Source organism: Cornus florida, unplaced genomic scaffold (assembly GCF_030987335.1).
Source record: "Cornus florida cultivar Cherokee Brave unplaced genomic scaffold, ASM3098733v1 CherokeeBrave_3.0.0_Hap2_Chr10, whole genome shotgun sequence".
Classification (NCBI taxonomy): domain Eukaryota; kingdom Viridiplantae; phylum Streptophyta; class Magnoliopsida; order Cornales; family Cornaceae; genus Cornus; species Cornus florida.
In genome coordinates, this window is record NW_026775580.1 from 113,393,023 (window position 1) to 113,411,326 (window position 18,304).

General features: G+C 35.2%; 1 protein-coding gene across 1 annotated transcript in view; it reads left to right on the forward strand.

Moving 5' to 3' along the window:
- LOC132277294 (nuclear pore complex protein NUP205) overlaps nt 1–18,304 on the forward strand; it is a 55,947-nt gene that overhangs the window by 17,730 nt on the left and 19,913 nt on the right. Inside the window, exons 12-26 of the mRNA XM_059779114.1 lie at nt 5,460–5,576; nt 5,669–5,875; nt 8,466–8,567; nt 8,852–8,995; nt 9,894–10,024; nt 10,127–10,246; nt 10,718–10,841; nt 11,704–11,901; nt 13,443–13,561; nt 13,695–13,845; nt 13,961–14,073; nt 14,164–14,245; nt 14,324–14,410; nt 14,526–14,603; nt 16,891–17,097. Coding sequence (XP_059635097.1) covers nt 5,460–5,576; nt 5,669–5,875; nt 8,466–8,567; nt 8,852–8,995; nt 9,894–10,024; nt 10,127–10,246; nt 10,718–10,841; nt 11,704–11,901; nt 13,443–13,561; nt 13,695–13,845; nt 13,961–14,073; nt 14,164–14,245; nt 14,324–14,410; nt 14,526–14,603; nt 16,891–17,097 — 1,980 coding nt within the window. The remainder of the gene's footprint in view (nt 1–5,459; nt 5,577–5,668; nt 5,876–8,465; nt 8,568–8,851; nt 8,996–9,893; nt 10,025–10,126; nt 10,247–10,717; nt 10,842–11,703; nt 11,902–13,442; nt 13,562–13,694; nt 13,846–13,960; nt 14,074–14,163; nt 14,246–14,323; nt 14,411–14,525; nt 14,604–16,890; nt 17,098–18,304) is intronic.

Here is an 18,304-nt window from a genome sequence, read left to right on the forward strand (position 1 = left end):
CTGTGCAGTTAAGTTACAATGTTTCCTTATGGTTGTTACAAACCCTAATCATTCTTTGAAATATGCGATATACAACATTGGAATGCAATAGAAGGTGTGGGCTTAAGTAGAAGTGCACTTTAAATTGTCAGAACTATTGGCTTGTGACACAAGGGATTGATTTCCATGCTGTTCTGTTATTGTTTTATACCATTTATATATTTTTAGATAAAAGGAAATAATTTTTGTTCAGTTGTTTGTGTTTATTCACGATTTAAATTTACATTGAAATTATAGGCGCCGCCCCCCCACCCCCCAAAATATTAAATCATTTTCTTTTTACACCTTTTTAGGTTCAAGTAGTCAACATACATAGAAAATTGGGAAACTACACTTAAGTAGATTTAGGAGCCTTAAATAACAAATCAGTCTATTTTTAAAGTTAATTTTTCAATTTGGTCTAGTTAGGTAAAATAATTACATGCATTAAAAACTATTATTGAAGTCCAAAATACCCTCCAAACTCTTATTTCAAAAAATCAAAATATCCTTCCTAAATCAAATAATTATCTCATATGTAATTATACGTTGATTGCTAAAGTCTTGGCTTCCAGGTTGAGAAAGGTTTTGGATGGAGTCATCTCTGATTCTTAGAATGCCTTCGTGGGGGGTAGACAAATTTTGGATTCAGTTCTTATTGCTAGTGAATATGTGGACTCCCGTTTGAGTTGTGGGGTCCTGGGTGTTTTATGCAAGTTGGATATTGAGAAGGCGTATGATCATGTGAGTTGGAGCTTCCTCCTCTACTTGTTGGAGAGGATGGGGTTTGGTGGGCGTTAGAGGAGATGGATTCTGTTTTGCATTTCTAGTATTCGGTTCTCAATCCTTGTGAAAGGGGCTCCGACGGGTTTTTTCTCTAGTTCGAGGGGCTTAAGACAAGGGGATCCGCTCTCTCCTTTCTTGTTCCTTTTTTGTGATGGAGGCTCTTCGCAGATTGATGAAGAGGGCTGTGGAGTTGGGTTTTTTGAGAGGTTTCCGGGTGGGCAAGATGTTGCTAGTCAACTTGAGATTTCCCACTTGATGCTTGCTAATGATACTTTAGTGCTTTGTGATGCTGATGCGTCCCAACTGAGGTATTTGAGATGTGTTTTGATTTGGTTCCAAGTTGTCTCTGGCCTCAAGGTGAATGTTGGTAAGAGTGTTCTTGTGCCTGTTGGGGATGTTCCTGAGATTGAGATGTTTGCTCAGATTCTTGGCTGTCGCACTAGTTCTTTTCCCATTTCTTACTTAGGGTTGCCTTTGGGAGCCCTTTCGAGATGTGTGGGGAGCTGGGATCCTGTTGTGGATAGATTTGAAAGGAGGTTGGAGGGGTGGAAAAAGCAGTACCTCTCAAAGGGGGGCAGGGTCATGCTAATTAAAAGCACCCTTTCTAGCCTCCCCACTTATTTTATTTCCTTCTTTTAGATTCCTTCTTCGGTGGCTGAGAGAATTGAGAGATTGCAGTGCAACTTTCTTTTTTTTTTTTTTTTTTTTGGGGCGGGGGGGGGGGGGGGGGGGGGCAGTGCAACTTTCTTTTTTTTTTTTTTTGGGGGGGGGGGGGGGGGGGGGAGTTCAAGTATCATCTAGTTCGACGGGATCAAGTGTGCCGTCCGATTCGGAATGGAGGCTTAGGGTTAAGGAGGTTGTTGCCTTTCAATAAGGCTCTCCTTGGAAAATGGCTTTGGAGGTTTGGGGTTGAGAGGCATTAGCTTTGGAAGAGAGTTATCGCGAGCAAGTTTGGGAAGAGCAGAGGTGGTTGGAGCTCTCTTGAGGTGCGTGGTCCTAGGGGAGTGGGGGTTTGGACTTTCATTCGGAGGGGGTGGGATGTTTTTTGCGAGCATGTTCGTTTTCGGATCAAGGATGGTAGGAGGATCATGTTTTGGGAGGATCTTTGGTGTAGGGAGCTTCCTCTTGCTCTTGCTTTCCCTCGGCTTTATAGGATTGCTTCTCACAGATTGACTTGGGATGTTCAGTTTAAAAGACACTTTCAGGACCGAGAGATTAAGGAGGTTTCTCGTTTTTTGGAGGTTTTGTATCGCCAGGTGATCATAGTTGGGATTCGGATTGTTGGCTTTGGGATCCTAACTCTCAAGGCCATTTTGAGGTTAGGTCTGTTTTTTAGGTGCTTTTCGGTTTGTGCTGGAGGCCCTTTCCCCTGGAAGTCTATTTGGCGTTATAAGGCTCCCCTTAAGGTCATCTTTGCTTGGACTTCCGTCCTGGGCAAGAATTTAACCTAGGATAATTTGAGAAGGAGGATTCAGGTGGTGGTCAATCGTTGTTATATGTGCTTGAGTGATGAGGAGACAGTTGATCACCTTCTTTTACATTGCGGCATGGCTAGAGACTATTGGGAGTTGATGCTTGGATTATTTGGGATCCATTGGGTTATGCCTTGTTCCTCTAGAGGGTTGATTGAGGCTTGGAGAGGTGTTTCAGTTGGGGTTCTCGTGCAGGAAGCTTGGAGGCCTACGCCTCTATGTCTTTGGTAGTGCATTTGGCTTGAGAGAAATCGGAGATATTTTGAGGGAAAGGAGAAACCTGTTTCTATGCTTAAGTTCTCTATTATTTCCACTCTTTTTTGTTGGGTCTCAGGGAGAGATTATAGATCTTTTGAGGAGATTTTTATTTTTTTGGCCTCTTTGAAGGTTTAAGACGCCTTTGGCCCTTGTTTCTTTGGGTTCCGCTCCCCTCTTAAGCGTTTTCAATAAAATCTTACTTATCAAAAAAAAAAAAAAAAAAAAAAATTATTTCATTCATAAAATTTAGAAAAACAAGATTTCTGAGTTGACTTTCAACTTGGCATTTCTACATATGGTGTATATATTACCAAAATAAATAAATTAAAAAAAAAATATATATTATATAAATTTTGTGCAAAAAACTTTAGCGATATCTCCTAATCCATATCGGTTCAAACGTGCAAATATAAATTTAGAACTATACAAATAATTTAGTGGAAATTTATTATGTATATAATTTTTTTTTTAGTAAGTGGAAATTCATCCTATATATATATATATATATATATATATATATATATATATAATTTTATTTGCACATAACTTTAACCATATCTCCTAATTCATACCAATATAAACCTGCAAATGTGAAAACTTTTCTATGAATATACACACACACACACACACACACATACATACTGTACACACGCACGAGGGAGATTAAGAAAAAACTAAATGGCGAGAGAGGGAGATCATGAAAAAACTAAATGGTTGCTTCAGTAAATGATACACTAGCGATCATTTTTATTTTTATTTTTTATAAAACAAGTGTAATTAATTGAGCCAAAAAATAGATGATCATCTCAAGCCATGCACCACAGCAAAGACAATTTATATATTCTTGAGTTTAATTATATTTTTCTTTTTGGGGACTAACCTTTGATTGCCCCATTTTTTACTATATTGAATCTTTTTTATTATATGTATAAGTTATCGTGTGTGTATATTTGAAAGTTGCAGCACTATGGTTCAAAGTTAAAGGAAAGAAATTATTTAAAGAAAGCACTTGATTTTAGGGGAATAATTTTAGTATTTTGGAATAAGTGTTTGGAGGGTATTTTGGACCTAAACAATAGTTATTGATGCATATGTAATTATTTTAGTTAATTCAACCAAAGTGAAAAATAAACTTTTAAAATAGACTATTTTGTTATTTAAGCTCCTAACTCTATGTAAGTGTAGTTTTCCCTAGAAATTTTTTGGTTGCGTGAGGGATGATCAAACTATGATGCAGGAAGGCACTGGCGAACATAGAATAGTGCAGCTTACATATTGTTGGTAAAATTAAACATGTGGATTCTAGATTTAGATGTTCCGAGCTGAGTGTTATATGCAATTAGAAATTCAAAAAGCTTATGATCGTGTCAGTTGGGGATTTCTTCTACAGAATTGAAAAATATGATTCATGTTTTAGGAAAAGGCTTTGTTGAGTTGATTTTATGAATAAGGAGAAATGGAATTCATGTAGCCAACTCCAGGTAGTTGGAATTTGGAAAAGGTTTTGTTGAGTAGAGTATATTTCTAATTTTCTACAATGACTAAATTTGCGATACGTTCACTGGAGTGAAAACCTATCATATATGTGTATATATTTGCATGGTTAATAATTATTTAAAATTTTTGATCTTTGAATGTTTATTCTTCTTGGTGCTCGAATCTTTTTTCGAATTAATTTTTTTTAAGGAAGAGACGGGGGAAGATATAATTATGTTCTACCTTGTGTACATGGACATGCCTTGCCCCCACAAAATTCTGAAAAAAATTCTATAACTAGGTATCCTATGAATGATAGGTTTTCATAATATGGAAAAGATTCTAATTGTGCTCCTCAAACATTACAAAGAAATTTTAATTCGGACTCCTTTTTACTGTATGTTTCGGAAACTTGCATTTTGGGGCAAAGGTCAGGAAAAACAAAACCGGATCAATATTCTCATTCTTGTCATCATTTTATATGCACTTCCATGCTTTTATCAAATTTAAATATAACAATCTACCTAACATGACATCTTTGAATTTTTTGTAATAGAATATATTATTAATCATCTACTAGTAGAATGACAAGCTCTAATATATTATTAATCATCTACTAGTGGAAAGACAATCTCTCACATTCTAACTATTAGAGCTACTTATGTCTACCCCACTTACACCATGTCTTGAAGTGTGTAGCAGATCACATTTCCATTCCATTTTGCATTCCAAAAACTAACCTAATTTCAAGCGAGTTGGCTTTAATCCCATTTAGGTGATCTTTTATTTACTCATTTGTGAACATGATGCCTTCCAACTCAACTTATCCTTGATTACTCTCAAATCTTTACACCTATATGAGCTCATTTATGCTGACAACTCCATTTCTATGTGGTGATTATATGAAGATGTTTTCTAAAAGTCATCTATGATGAATTCCAGACAAATCATCAATTTTCTCATTTGGATGATATGCATCAGCGAATTTCTTTGGGTTTGAGATGTTTGAGAGCTATTTGATGTTCATTTATTTTTAGGATTACCTCTCACGCTCCTCCAATTTCATCCTTTTTTAGAATTATTATTATTTTTGTAATTGCTTTTCGTGTTATGGCATATGATTATTTGATTTTATTTTGGAAGAATTGAATTTTGTGCTGGGTTGAGAAATTAGTTTTGAATGTATTCTATTTATCGTGCAATAGCTTGACAAAATTCTGGACATCTGCTGTATAGTCTGTAAACTCTAGCTATGGCAGATTTGTTGGTACAGGTTGTTACTTGAATCTTTTTTTTTTTTTTTTTTGCTTCAAAAAAGCCCTTTTAATCTCTTATGTTTCATATGTTTTTTTATCTGTTGCTATGCTTCAGCTTTTCTTGTCTTATGATTTGTCACATAAGTATTGATCACCTTTTTTTTTTTTTTCTTTTTGCATTATACTTCATTAGAAGGAACCAGAGCTGTTGTCTGGCAACGATGTGTTATGGACGTTTGTAAATTTTGCTGGAGAGGATCATACTAATTTTCAAACACTCGTAGCATTCTTGAAAATGCTGAGTACTTTGGTATGCGAATAAGTATCATTTATGAATTCTTCATTCAGGTGAGGCAGTTTTTAGTGTACTCTGAGTTCTTTAATTTGTCATTTTTTTTTCAGGCTTCTAGTGAAGAGGGTGCTTCAAAGGTTTTTGACTTACTTCAGGGTAAAACATTCCGGTCTATTGGATGGAGCACTTTGTTTGATTGTTTATCGATTTATGAGGAGAAGTTCAAACAATCCCTTCAAAGTGCTGGGGCGATGTTACCGGAGTTCCAGGAGGGGGACGCCAAAGCACTTGTTGCATACTTGAATGTTCTTCAGAAGGTTTTAACTTGTTTTATTTTCTATTTTCCCCATTTGATCCTTTTTTTTGGCTCCTTAAGTTATGCTTTCATAAGATAATAATACAAATCTGGGATGATATGTTGACATTAGCTGTGTCCTCTGGCTTTCTTTTATCTGCATTATAAATTAATATATTTATGCATCGAGATTAAGAAGGTGTGGTCGTCTCTCCCTCTCTTATGTTCAGCTTGCATCATTCTGAATTCGAGGGTGAATATAGAAGTTGTCTGCAATACGAAAACTAGCTTGCAAGAATGGTAAAAGGGTTTGTAAAAAATAAAACAAAGTGTTGTTCTTTTTCTTCCAATCTTGCCTCTAGATGACATAATAACAGAATTGACTATTAATATGTTATGGACCAATAAACTTTACATATCTTTTTCCCTTTAAACTTCAGCTTGTTTCTATGGTTTTGGATTAACTTTTTAAATTATTAACAGTACATCCCCACTTGTATTTCTTTTAACTATTTAAAGTACATCCCGAGTTAACTAAAATGTTCTTGTTTTATTATATATTTACCTTTGTCTTCTTTACATATTCGCTTTTATTTTTAGATTTACTAGTCCATATATTCAGTTATAGCCTTATCTTAAATCCTCATGTAACTAGAGCAGCTCACGTAACTTTTGATTTAGCACTTATTCATGCTCTAGTTTTATTGATTGAACGATATTGTCTACGAATAGCATAGCATATACTACGAGACCTTATCCTGGATGCATTTTTGGTTCATCCACAGCTAAAGCAAAAAATTATTGGTTTAATGCCGATCCTTAATGTAAGCTTACAACATTTGGAATTCACTTCTTTGTCTTACAATTGCTTTTACTATCTATTTGGACACCATATGATAATCTCTAAGAATCCTAACACAGTCTTTCTTTAATTCTATAAAATGCACATGAATATCTTACCTATTCTCTCTATATGTTTTCATTAATGTTCTTAGTAAGTAAATAGCTTCCATTATTGATCTTCTTATCGTAAATCCAAATTAATTGTCTGAAATTGTAGTTTCAAGTGTTAGTTTTCCCAACGTTTTGTATTATGACTTATTAATTTGGTACCCCAGAATCTTTACATCTTTGAATATTGCACTAATTTTTATTTATAGGTATTACAATATTTTATGCCACTCAGGTGGCATTGTTTAGTTATTATATTGAATAATTTTTTTAGCCAAGATATGCCTTCATCACATAAGCACTTCCAAGTCTCAATAGTAATGCCATTTGGTTCTGAAGCCTTTCTTGATTTCATCTTGTTCAACACACTTTTTACATCAGCTGCGCAGTTAATTATTTGAGTGCCTACTCATCTATGATAAGTTGATTCTTTTTGTGAACTTACCAACTTCATAGCTTGGTCAACTGTTATAAACAGTTACATATAGTAGGCCTCCTTCGCCTCTCTGCTAGTGGCTCTGCTTTGTCTCACTACCTTTGCATGGCTACCGTATTGGTTTGGCTTCTTTTTAGAAGCTATTGTTTCCACCTCTCTAAGCTTCGCCATAGCTTGGAGGAGTTTCTCAAGAAGAGACTAGTTGCTTTCAAATGGCTCTTTATTGTAATTTAGATCCTATCCCCTTTCTCTTTGTTCATCTGAAAAAGTTGTAAGTTCTTAAACCTGGCATGTGATCTTGTTATTATTTCAAGAACTTTGCAGTATCCAACCACACACCCCTCCCCATTTATTTGTTTTCTTTTTCTAGTTGCATACCTGAGTGCTAATTGGTTGAATGGTAAGGTTATCAATTAGTTACTTTAGTAACAAAAAAACTGGTGTCATTATTGGATGTGTGGCAATACACGTCTAGTAATAAAATCTGGTCTCATTCAGAGTGGGTCTTTCCCAATATTTTCTCTCTCTTTGGATAACCAGCAGAAGTCTCGAAAGATAATAAGGCATCTATGTGTTGATAAGCACTGGGGAGGCTAAGGTCAAAGAAAAATGCGGATTTGCATATCAGAGCAGCTTTTCTGTTTGAATAATCGGTGATTTGGTCTTTAACCAATACCCCTCCTTGCTCTCCAGTTTAACTGGGCCAAGTTTGTGCAGTTTCCTTTTTCTAATGTATCGGGCAAAGGAAAAAATAGGTTTCCAGTAAAAAGTTGTTGCTATAATAGTTACTGTTATATTTATTATATTGAATGTCTAGGGTTAAATCTGTTCTGATCTGTAGCCAACTAACTTGCTGATTCTTTTTTATTATCAGGCTGTATAGCTTGATTGCTTTTCATTGTTATTGTTAGAGGATATAAAAATTAAAGCTGCACTATGTCAAACAACTTAAGCTTGTCGGGTAAATGGGGGTTAACATGGTATCAAAGCCAAATGTCTCTGGCTTAAACCTCACCGTCACCTTGATAATTAAAATTGAAAACTTGTGCTCGAAGGCAACACGTGAGGGTGTATGTTAGAGGATATAAATAGTAAAGTTACACCCTCTCTAAAAGCTTAAGTTTTTAGATTGGATGGTAATTGACAGGTATCTTGTATGTTTTATGGTCTTCTTAAAATTTCTAAGGAACACCTGGTTTGTGACATCTTTCTCTTTTTGTTACAGGTGGTGGAAAATGGAAATCCCGTGGAAAGGAAGAACTGGTTTCCTGATATTGAGCCGTTATTCAGGCTCCTTAGTTATGAGAACGTGCCTCCTTATCTAAAGGTGTTAATTGTTGCTGTTGTTGTTACTTGATTTTAAATTTATTTATTTATTTATTCTTTTTCTTTTGTTTTTTGTTTTTTGTTTTTGTTTTTGTTTTTGGTTTTTGATTTTTGGTTTTTGGTTTTTGTGTTTTTGTTTTGTTTATTTTTTGTTGTTGTTGGTAATGCATGCTTCTTCATATGAGTACCTTGGTTTCAAATTTTGTTCTTGTCTCCAATGATGATTAGAATCTGCATCAGATTTTATTTTATCATTTTTTTTTGTTTAACTCAATTCATTTATAGGGTGCTTTGCGTAATGCCATTGCTACTTTCATTCAAGTTTCTCCAACTCTAAAAGATACTATTTGGAGTTACCTTGAGCAATATGATCTGCCAGTTGTTGTTGGACCACATGTTGGGAGCAGCACACAACCGATGACAGCGCAGGTTGGTTTGTACATAATATCTAAATTACTTTATGTTTGAGGAGATTACCTATGAAGCATAATGTTATTATATCAAAGTATTGTTGTCTACATTGCATTATCTGGAATTTGGTAATCTATCAATTTTCTTTGGTTCTTTCGTTTTTATTAGCCTAGTGGTACTTCCTCACCTTCCAAAGTAGAAGGTTGATGATGGTTCAAGTTCCCATAGAGGCAAAGTGTGTGTGTGAGTTTCAACTAAGGAAAAAAGCATCTATGTAAAATTATGTGTATTTTGCTGTTTCTTGGTTGCTTTCTCCAAACCTGGTTCAAATTGGCATCGGTAACAGTTTTAGTGACAATGATCATCATCATCATATATGCCTTGTTTCCATATGAATGGGGTTGGCCACATTTATTTATTTATTTTCTATTATTTTCTATTACAACCGTTTTAGTGACAATGATAGAAATATTTTTTGTCATCTGAGTAGATCTTGCCAGCCTAATATTTGGATCAATCTTACACATTTTGCTGCCCTACAAAGTAGGAGGCTTTCGGCTTGAAGCCTTGAACTAAGCCTTGTGATTTGGAATTTTTTTGAATTTAATTTTTATGCTTCAGTGAATTGGCTCGTTTCCTTGTGTCTGTATAATGCTGTAGTCCTGTATCTCAAAACATTTTGTCCCTCTTGTCTGTATAATGCTTTAGTTCTGACTCTTAATTTTTTTTTGTTTCATTGGTAGTCTTTTTTTTCTTTTTCTTTTTGTTAAATATATCCCAATGATTAAACTATTTTATGTATTAGCTAGTAATTGGAAATAGATCTTGGTAACTGCAGTTGACAAACTCTTCATAAGTACTATGCACTTATTTGTTAAAAATTTATAGCAAGGTCACCTAACTATGATTTTGGCAGGTTTATGATATGCGATTTGAATTAAATGAAATAGAAGCAAGAAGAGAACAGTATCCTTCAACGATATCATTCCTAAACTTGTTAAATGCTCTTATTGCTGAAGAAAGGGATGTAAGCGATAGAGGTCGTAGGTACTGGCCCTTAATAATCTTTTTCATGTTTCTACTTTCTATAGCATTTGAACTTTTTTTACCCTTGAGGCCTCACTCTAGTAAGTGACGCATACTTTGCAGATTCATTGGTATCTTTAGGTTCATTTATGATCACGTGTTTGGACCATTCCCACAAAGAGCATATGCAGATCCCTGTGAGAAATGGCAGTTGGTTATTGCTTGTCTTCAGCATTTCCGAATGTGAGTCCTACATTTTCAATCTTGAGCTCTGTTATTTTATCCTCTACTGATTGAATCTGTGAGGTGTTTTAACTATAAATTTTTGATTTTGTCTGATTAGTGCGATTATCCCTAATCCTAAATTGAATGGAAAGCCATAGAATCCCTATGTAAATGTAGCATCTATTTTGTTACCCTTGAATGACACTTCTCACTATAAGAATGTTTATAATTCTAACTTATCAAAAAAAGAATGTATATAATTCTATGCCAGTATGGTCCGGTATGGAATGAGTATAAAATCATGGAATTGACACTACATCTATTAAAATGGTATCTACAGTCCTTTGCTGCTTCCTTTGGAGCAGTTTTATTGATTATTTTATTTCATTTATTTATTTATTTAGTTTCACATGGTATTTCTGTTTAAAGAGCTTTATCTATGAGTTAGTAAAGAAATTTATTACTCATCTCATGTAACCTAATGTACAGGATACTGAGCATGTATGATATTAAGGATGAGGATATTGAAAGTGTTCTTGACCGACCTCAGCTCTCTGCTATTGCACAATCTGCCCCACTTCAGATGCAGCTCCCTGTCATAGAGTTACTGAAAGTATGTGCATTTGTTTATTTTTATTTTTTTTCTGATTGGTAAATTAAATCATGAACACTTGCTCCTGCTGGGGTTTGAACCCTAAACCTCTCCTTTGGGGAGTTTGATGAAATACCACTTCAACTAGGGCTTCAGTGGTGCATTTGTTGTCATTATTGTTATTTTTCTCCTTGTCATTGTTTATATTATTATTTAGCGATTGTGGTTTTTATTTCTCTCGTTGTTTTACAACATCCACTCCTGTTTGTGGTCTGCTCTCTCTCTTTTTTTAATTATTATTATGTTGCTGTTGTTGTACTCTTTTTAATTATTTATTTATTATTAAAAATGGTTGGAGACTTTAGAGTTATTGATCCATGTGCATATTTCCAAATGTGGGATGCTATGTAATTTCACATTTCATGTTCACCTTACACAATTTTTCTGCTTTATCTCATATTGGTGTCCGCAGTTGTCCATTACATGTAACTGGGGTCTACTTAGTAGCACTCTTCTGGACTTAAGGATCCTAGGGACAATCCAACTCCTCATATAACAACGGTACAGGGAGTATTAGTTTAGAAGTAACAAAAATTGTTTAATGCAGGCATGAATTTTTTATTTAACTTGCAAACTTGTTAAAGTGAAAGATATGTATGTTTTGATCCCGTTTGTCACATGTTAATATTTCTAGTTGTAATTTTTTTTTTTTTTTGCCAATGATATGATACCTAAAAACATATTCGCTTCTTTTATTGGAATTTATTTTTGCTTTACTATTCTTCCTCTTGGTTTAGAACGAAGTTCATCTTTTACACTTCTCAAGACTTGTGTTTGTGTTTCTATTCTTTTGTTTAATATGTTCAAATTATTTGTTTTGCAGGATTTCATGAGTGGGAAAACTGTTTTTCGAAATATCATGGGTATTCTTTTGCTGGGAGTCAATTTTATCATCGCTGAACGCACGAATAAAATTTATGGGCACCTTCTAGAAAAAGCTGTGCTTCTTTCTGTGGAAATCATAATCCTTGTTCTGGAGAAAGATTTAATCGTTTCTGATTTCTGGCGCCCTCTATACCAGGTATCTTATTCTTTTGTACCTTCAGCACAGTATCTGATTTTCCCCGCACAACAGCGACTAGTTGTCATCCAAGGGTTATATTTGTTAAACTTAATTCAAGCAAGAATCAAATTCGCCATTCTTTCCATCTGAACTGTCAAAGTGTTTCCAATCTTTAGTGAACCACAACGAAAGTCGGTGGAAGAATTGAAATTCATATGTTAACTTTAAGCTGATTCATTTGAACCAAAATATATGGAAGTTTTTCACAAGGACAGGAGAAAAGTGAAAATGAAAGTTTTTTCACAAAGACAAGAGAAAAAGGAATACCCAATTTCTATATATATACTCACATTATATGCCTTTATTCGAGTTGAGCAAATGGTATCGTTCTTGATGTGCCGATGCTTACACACACGCCTTTGATTTTTTTTTCATAAGTGCAATACTTGGCATATTTACTGATCCCGGCCATGCTGGATGTTGGGTAGTCAAGAAAGGAGAGAGTCCTAACCATATGTGTTATCTGCATCAAGGGGCTTCCCTAGGAGTTGAAACCCCTGTCCTCATGAGTTTGTTCTCTATCTGAACAGAGATTTCCCCTTCCAAGCAGGTGCTTGCTTCCTTAGAGGAGATAGTGTGAGATTATAATCAAACTATTGTTCCTGCTTTTCCCCTTGAACCAATAATTGTGGAAGTCTTTTCCCATTTCAATTGACATCTGGCTCTCTAGTTGAGTGACACTCCCTTCTTTGAAAACCTTAGGTAGTTGCACCATATTCCCTAATTCAATTGTATCTTTTAGGTGGTTAGGCCTTTTGACTTACCCCTCCATTCCTTCTGTAGGAGTATTTCCAACATTGGGGCATCAGGTATTGTCTCCTTGTACTGAGGAAGAAGCTTTTTTGTTGGAATCTATCTCCCCCTTCCTTAATTGGTGTAGGCATCTTTTTGCTGGGTGGTTGTGTTTAATGATCCCTAGATCTGCTTACTTTTGTTAGGTTATGGGCCTGAGGCAATCCATTATCAGAATTTACCCTCACTTTTTTTTTTTAATGTCTGATTTAGATTTTCTTTCTTTCTAAAGCTTGCCATACTATCCGTCAAGGATTGTTATTGTCTTCTTTCGGATACATTCTATATAAGGTCTTTCCTATATTAAATATATATTTTCGATATAAGAGGTCTTCCCCTTCAACACCTTAGATATGTGAAACTAGCACTAGGTTATGACCTTTTTTATGTTCTTTACTATTTTCTGTTTAGGTTATCCATCTGTGATGTAAGTGAGAAACCAAGGTCTGTGGAGAATCATCCCAACATAAACCAAATTGATTACCTAGCGTATGTGGAATTCTGTGAATCAACAAGCTGCTGATTGCAAATAAATGCTAGTATATTAGTGAAAGACACAATTTGGTGTCAGTCTAATTTTATTATATTATTTTTTTATGTACTTTTAACCTGGTTAAAGTCTAATTGCCTACCCAAATTCCTTTTTTGTGTCCATGGTTTATCACATTTACCTGTATGTTTCTGTTTGTTTCTCCATGAACATGCAGCCTTTGGATATGATACTCTCTCAAGACCATAATCAAATTGTAGCTCTGTTGGAGTATGTCAGATATGATTTTCTGCCACAAATTCAGCTATCCTCCATCAAAATTATGAGTATTCTAAGGTTTGCATTTCATTCAAATGCTCTCTTGTTTTCTGTTTTGATATGAGTGGATGATGTATGATATTGCTTTGATATTTTCACTTGAATGATTTGTATCCACTATTTTATTTTGTGATGTTTGAGCCTGTGGCAGTTCTCGTATGACCGGGCTTGTACAGTTGCTGTTAAAATCCAATGCTGCGAACTTCTTGATCGAGGATTATGCTGCCTGCCTAGAGCTACGATCAGATGAGTGTCAGATTATAGAGAACAGCAGCGAAGATCCGGGTGTTCTCATATTGCAGGTATGTGCTATTGGCTTTTTGCTTTTATATCTCTTCCGCTGTCATAGGGCAGGGCAGCCATTATATACAGTTTATTGTGTGGGGTTCATCTGTTTACCGTCTTTAACAATTGCAGCTTCTCATTGATAATATTAGTCGTCCAGCCCCAAATATTGCACATTTGTTACTCAAATTTGATCTTGACAGTCATGTTGAAAGGACGTTGCTGCAGCCAAAGTTTCATTACAGGTTTTTATCTGTAATGACTTTCACCAACATGTTGGTGTATGTTGCTCCTATATTTGTATTTTTACTTGCGGATTTTTTGTGAATTGGCAGTTGCTTGAAGGTTATTCTTGATATCTTGGAAAAACATTTAAAGTCTGATGTCAATGCATTGCTTCATGAATTCGGTTTCCAGGTTTGATAGTCCTTCCTATTTTTCAAAGTTTTATTTCCTCAAAATTTTAGCAAACTCTTGACTGATTGGCGCATGCAGCTTCTTTATGAGTTGTGCATGGATCCATTAACATGTGGTCCGACCATGGATCTGTTGAGTACTAAGAAGTATCAATTCTTTGTAAAGGTAAAACTTTTACTACAGTATGAATATATATATATATGCAATGCTCTTCAGTGGCTAATTTTCTGCTGAATTAGCAAATTGATTGTATTTTTTAATATCTCATTTCATTTGAAAGCACTTGGATTCAATTGGTGTTGCTCCACTTCCTAAAAGAAATAGCACTCAGGCACTTCGCATCAGCTCCCTCCATCAGGTTTATTACTGGCTTTCTGTGTTATGCATCATTTTTTTGCCTTTATGTTTTATCTGTGAAGCAATGTTATCCTGGGAATTATTGCTATTTGGCAGTGTTAGAAAAGTGGTCCATGTATGAGGCCAGTTTTATTGAGTGTGGTCCTCTGTAGCTTCTTTGAACATTGTCAAAGAGCTTTTACCCCATTGGATTTTTCTTTGGTGAATTTGGTAGACAATTCATGTATCTTAATTTCACATAGAAAATGAGTTGGCATTTCCTATGCGTTATATTGTAAGTCGTGAGTTTCTGTTTCTCTGATTCCTATGGATGTTTACTCTGAAGCAACTGAACAGTTGGTGCCCTTTTGTTTTAGTTTTTATGCAGCTAATTACAGAGAAGCATAATTCCATAATTAATGAATTAGTATTGTTTGCTTTATTTCTAATATCGTGAGCACCTTTATGATGCGGTAATTTATTTCTGAGTTTCTTTATTTCAATTTTGTCTGTGATTGAAGCATTTGATATCTCATAGTGATTGTTAATTATTTCTGATGCTTACCATTTATTGTTGATATCAATGTGTTATACTTGCACACGCATACGCATGCGCATGAAACATACACGTGCTTGTGAGTGCGCAGGACACATAATTCAAATTAATTACTTTATTTATAGCTGACAGTACCTCCTCTAGTTTACTTTTATCATCTCTCCCTCTCTTCTCCCCCTACATGTTTTGTTTGTGTATTTTGGACCACACTTCATTTCTCTTGGATATAAAATATTCAAAATTATATTATTGGACTACTTATTAACCACATTCAAATTATTCCAACATATGTTTTGCATTATTTCCAAATTTGTTATAATTATACCAAGTCATCTCCACAAATATTGAAGTAAATTTGATCAAAGAAGTAAAGCAGGTTTGACTAATATTTATTAGTCCATAATATAAAATTACACTAATTAAGAACTGAGTCTCTACTCAGATTCACTGACATCTAATTTATTTCATTTGTTTTGTCCCAAGAAATGTTGAAATCATGCAAAAGTGAATAGTCTTATTTTGTCAGAGAAAACCTATAGAATTGTTATTATTATATTGATCTGATGTGTGGAACATACCTTTCTACTATCTAACTTCGATTATGTTTTCTGGATGTGGGTACTTGATGATGAGTATGGAATGACAGTATTGCACGTAATATGATGGATGTTCCAAGCAAATTGGGTTACGTGGATGTTGAGGTTAAATTAGAGAACAGAGAGGTTGTATCAGTTTCAAGTGACCATGTAATCAACTAATCCATTTTGAGGTGTTTCAGGGTTCTAAGATATTGCCTTTATGGTTTGGACATGAGAGTAAGACGCTGCTTATGTTGACGTGGGGTCCAGTTAGGTCATGACACGTCTTGGTGTTACAGCTCAATGAGACACCTCCACTTGCACTGGGCTTGTTTGACTGAGTCATGATAGGAACCATGTTGCAGTTGCAGAATGGCTCTTACGGCATTATGTTGGCCATATCGTGTCGCAAGTTCCTGGCCCCATCAAGAAATAGGACTGACTAATCCTAAGGCAAAGACTCCCCAGAAAATCTCATAGTGGTCTAATATGGTATCACCATGTCAGGGTGGGCACATTGGTACAGTGTCTCTCTTTTTAGGTTAGTTGAGGCTTGTCTAAAACTCAAGGGAGGTCATCTAGGCAAGTTGTGGACTTTACTCAGTAAACCTACTAACTCCTAGGATCCTGGTGGAGTGTGATATGCTTGTTTACCCCAATGTGGACTGTGACGAGACCACACAACAGAGGTTGTGCCATATCTACTTATCCTTAGGTGGGACTTGACTACAGCCTTACTTCAAGTTGTAGAGTCTCCATGTGTCTGGCTTTCAACTAAGTGCATGAGATGCACCGAGATGCCTTTGCCTTCGAGCGAGCCTTGTCCATATAATGAAGGTTCTTATGATAGTCTTCAGAAACTTTTGTAAAAGAAGGGGATGAGGCTTGTCCACAGAGATGTCCTTGTAATGTGTATGCCTGTTGCGAGGCTATAATAGGTAATAAATAAGAGAGCCACTTTGTCAGAATAATCTGAAGGTCATTTTTGTATTTTGCCAATTCTAGCACTCGGCATTGGCAAGGCTGGCTCTGAATGTTCTGTTGCAAATGTTTCTGGCTTTAATTTTGATTCATTCTATATTTTTTAACTATGATAATTTCTTTTGAGTGGTTCTGTATGATTTTTTTACTTAAATTCTATTCTTATGTATTCCGTCTGTCCTTGCCTTTCCCAGAGAGCATGGCTATTGAAACTTTTAGCTGTAGAATTGCACGCTGGTGATTTGGCTAGTTCAACTCATCGAGAAGCATGTCAAAGTATTGTCGCCCATATATTTGGGCAGGAGATCATTGAATACGGCACTGATTTTAATATATCAAACTCATTCCTCCTTGAAAATAGCGCTGCAAATGCTGGAACCCGGACAATCAGTAAGAGTAAGGTACTCATAATTGCTAGTTATTGTTTCTTTTTCTGTTTTACGTATTGCTGTAATCATGGTTTATAATTGCTCTATGTTCATACTCTTGATACACTTCTTTTGTTTTGAGGGTTCACTCTTAAATTTGGTGGTTGCAGCAGGAAGATCGTTTATTTATCATGGAAGCAGGACTTTGTTACCTTTTTGTGGATCAGGACACATGTTTTGCTATTATACTAAAATTTAAAGCATTTCAGATTATCAAAATAAAGCATCAACTATATTAGTCATGACTATTTATACTATTAAAAACTCATAAAAATAAAAGTCAGGATGTCTTTTTCATTAAATCCTTTGATGTATGGTAACTTAATCGAATGTTTTTTTCTATGCCAAAAGGCCGTAGGAATATTAGAACAAACCTTTCTTTGGAGTTCTTCAAAATTTTTAATTTTCTGCTGGAGAACTGGGTCCGCTAACTGAGTTTCTATTCTTTTAAAATTTACTTTAAGAAAACGTAATTGTTGGGTTTTACTATGGAGCAAATTTATGGATTTGGAGACAGAGGAATCAATTACGGCTTTCAATTATTTTCTAGAAGGTTGTCTCAGAAATTTGAATTGAACTTGCCCAAAGGGATGAGAGACTAAACCTTCTCTATCTGTTGTAAAGGGGTATAACAGATAGATAAATGGTACTCCTAGGATTACTTTAACTGTCATAATTTTTACTAGGACAAAGGATGTTTTAAAACACACATGATTCTGGCAAATATGTGCTTTTGACAATTTGGAAAGTGTGCTGTGTATGATAATCTTAAGATGGCCCCTACTATTTATAGATCTCTTAGGAACGTAATTTCTTTTCCACCTTTTTCTCATTTCTTTATTCTTTATATCTCTGTGTGTGTGTGTGTGTGTGTGTGTGTGTGTATTTAAAAATGCAAATGCTCCCCTTGTTTTGTCTTGCATGCTGTTCCCTTGATACTTTGACAAACAAATATCTTTTCAGTTGATTCATATAATGCATTGATTTTCCATTTGGTTCCTTTGTTTTGTATGCTTTTGCCAAATATTGCCACCTTTCTTCTAAGGAGCTACCTATTTGAGACTATATGTAGTCGTCATTGTTAGTAGTTATGTGTGGTCACCAGGAATGGTCTTATCCAATTGCATTAGCTGGTTGTGGACATTGCTGCTAGGTAGGATTTTTTTTTTTTTTTTTTTTT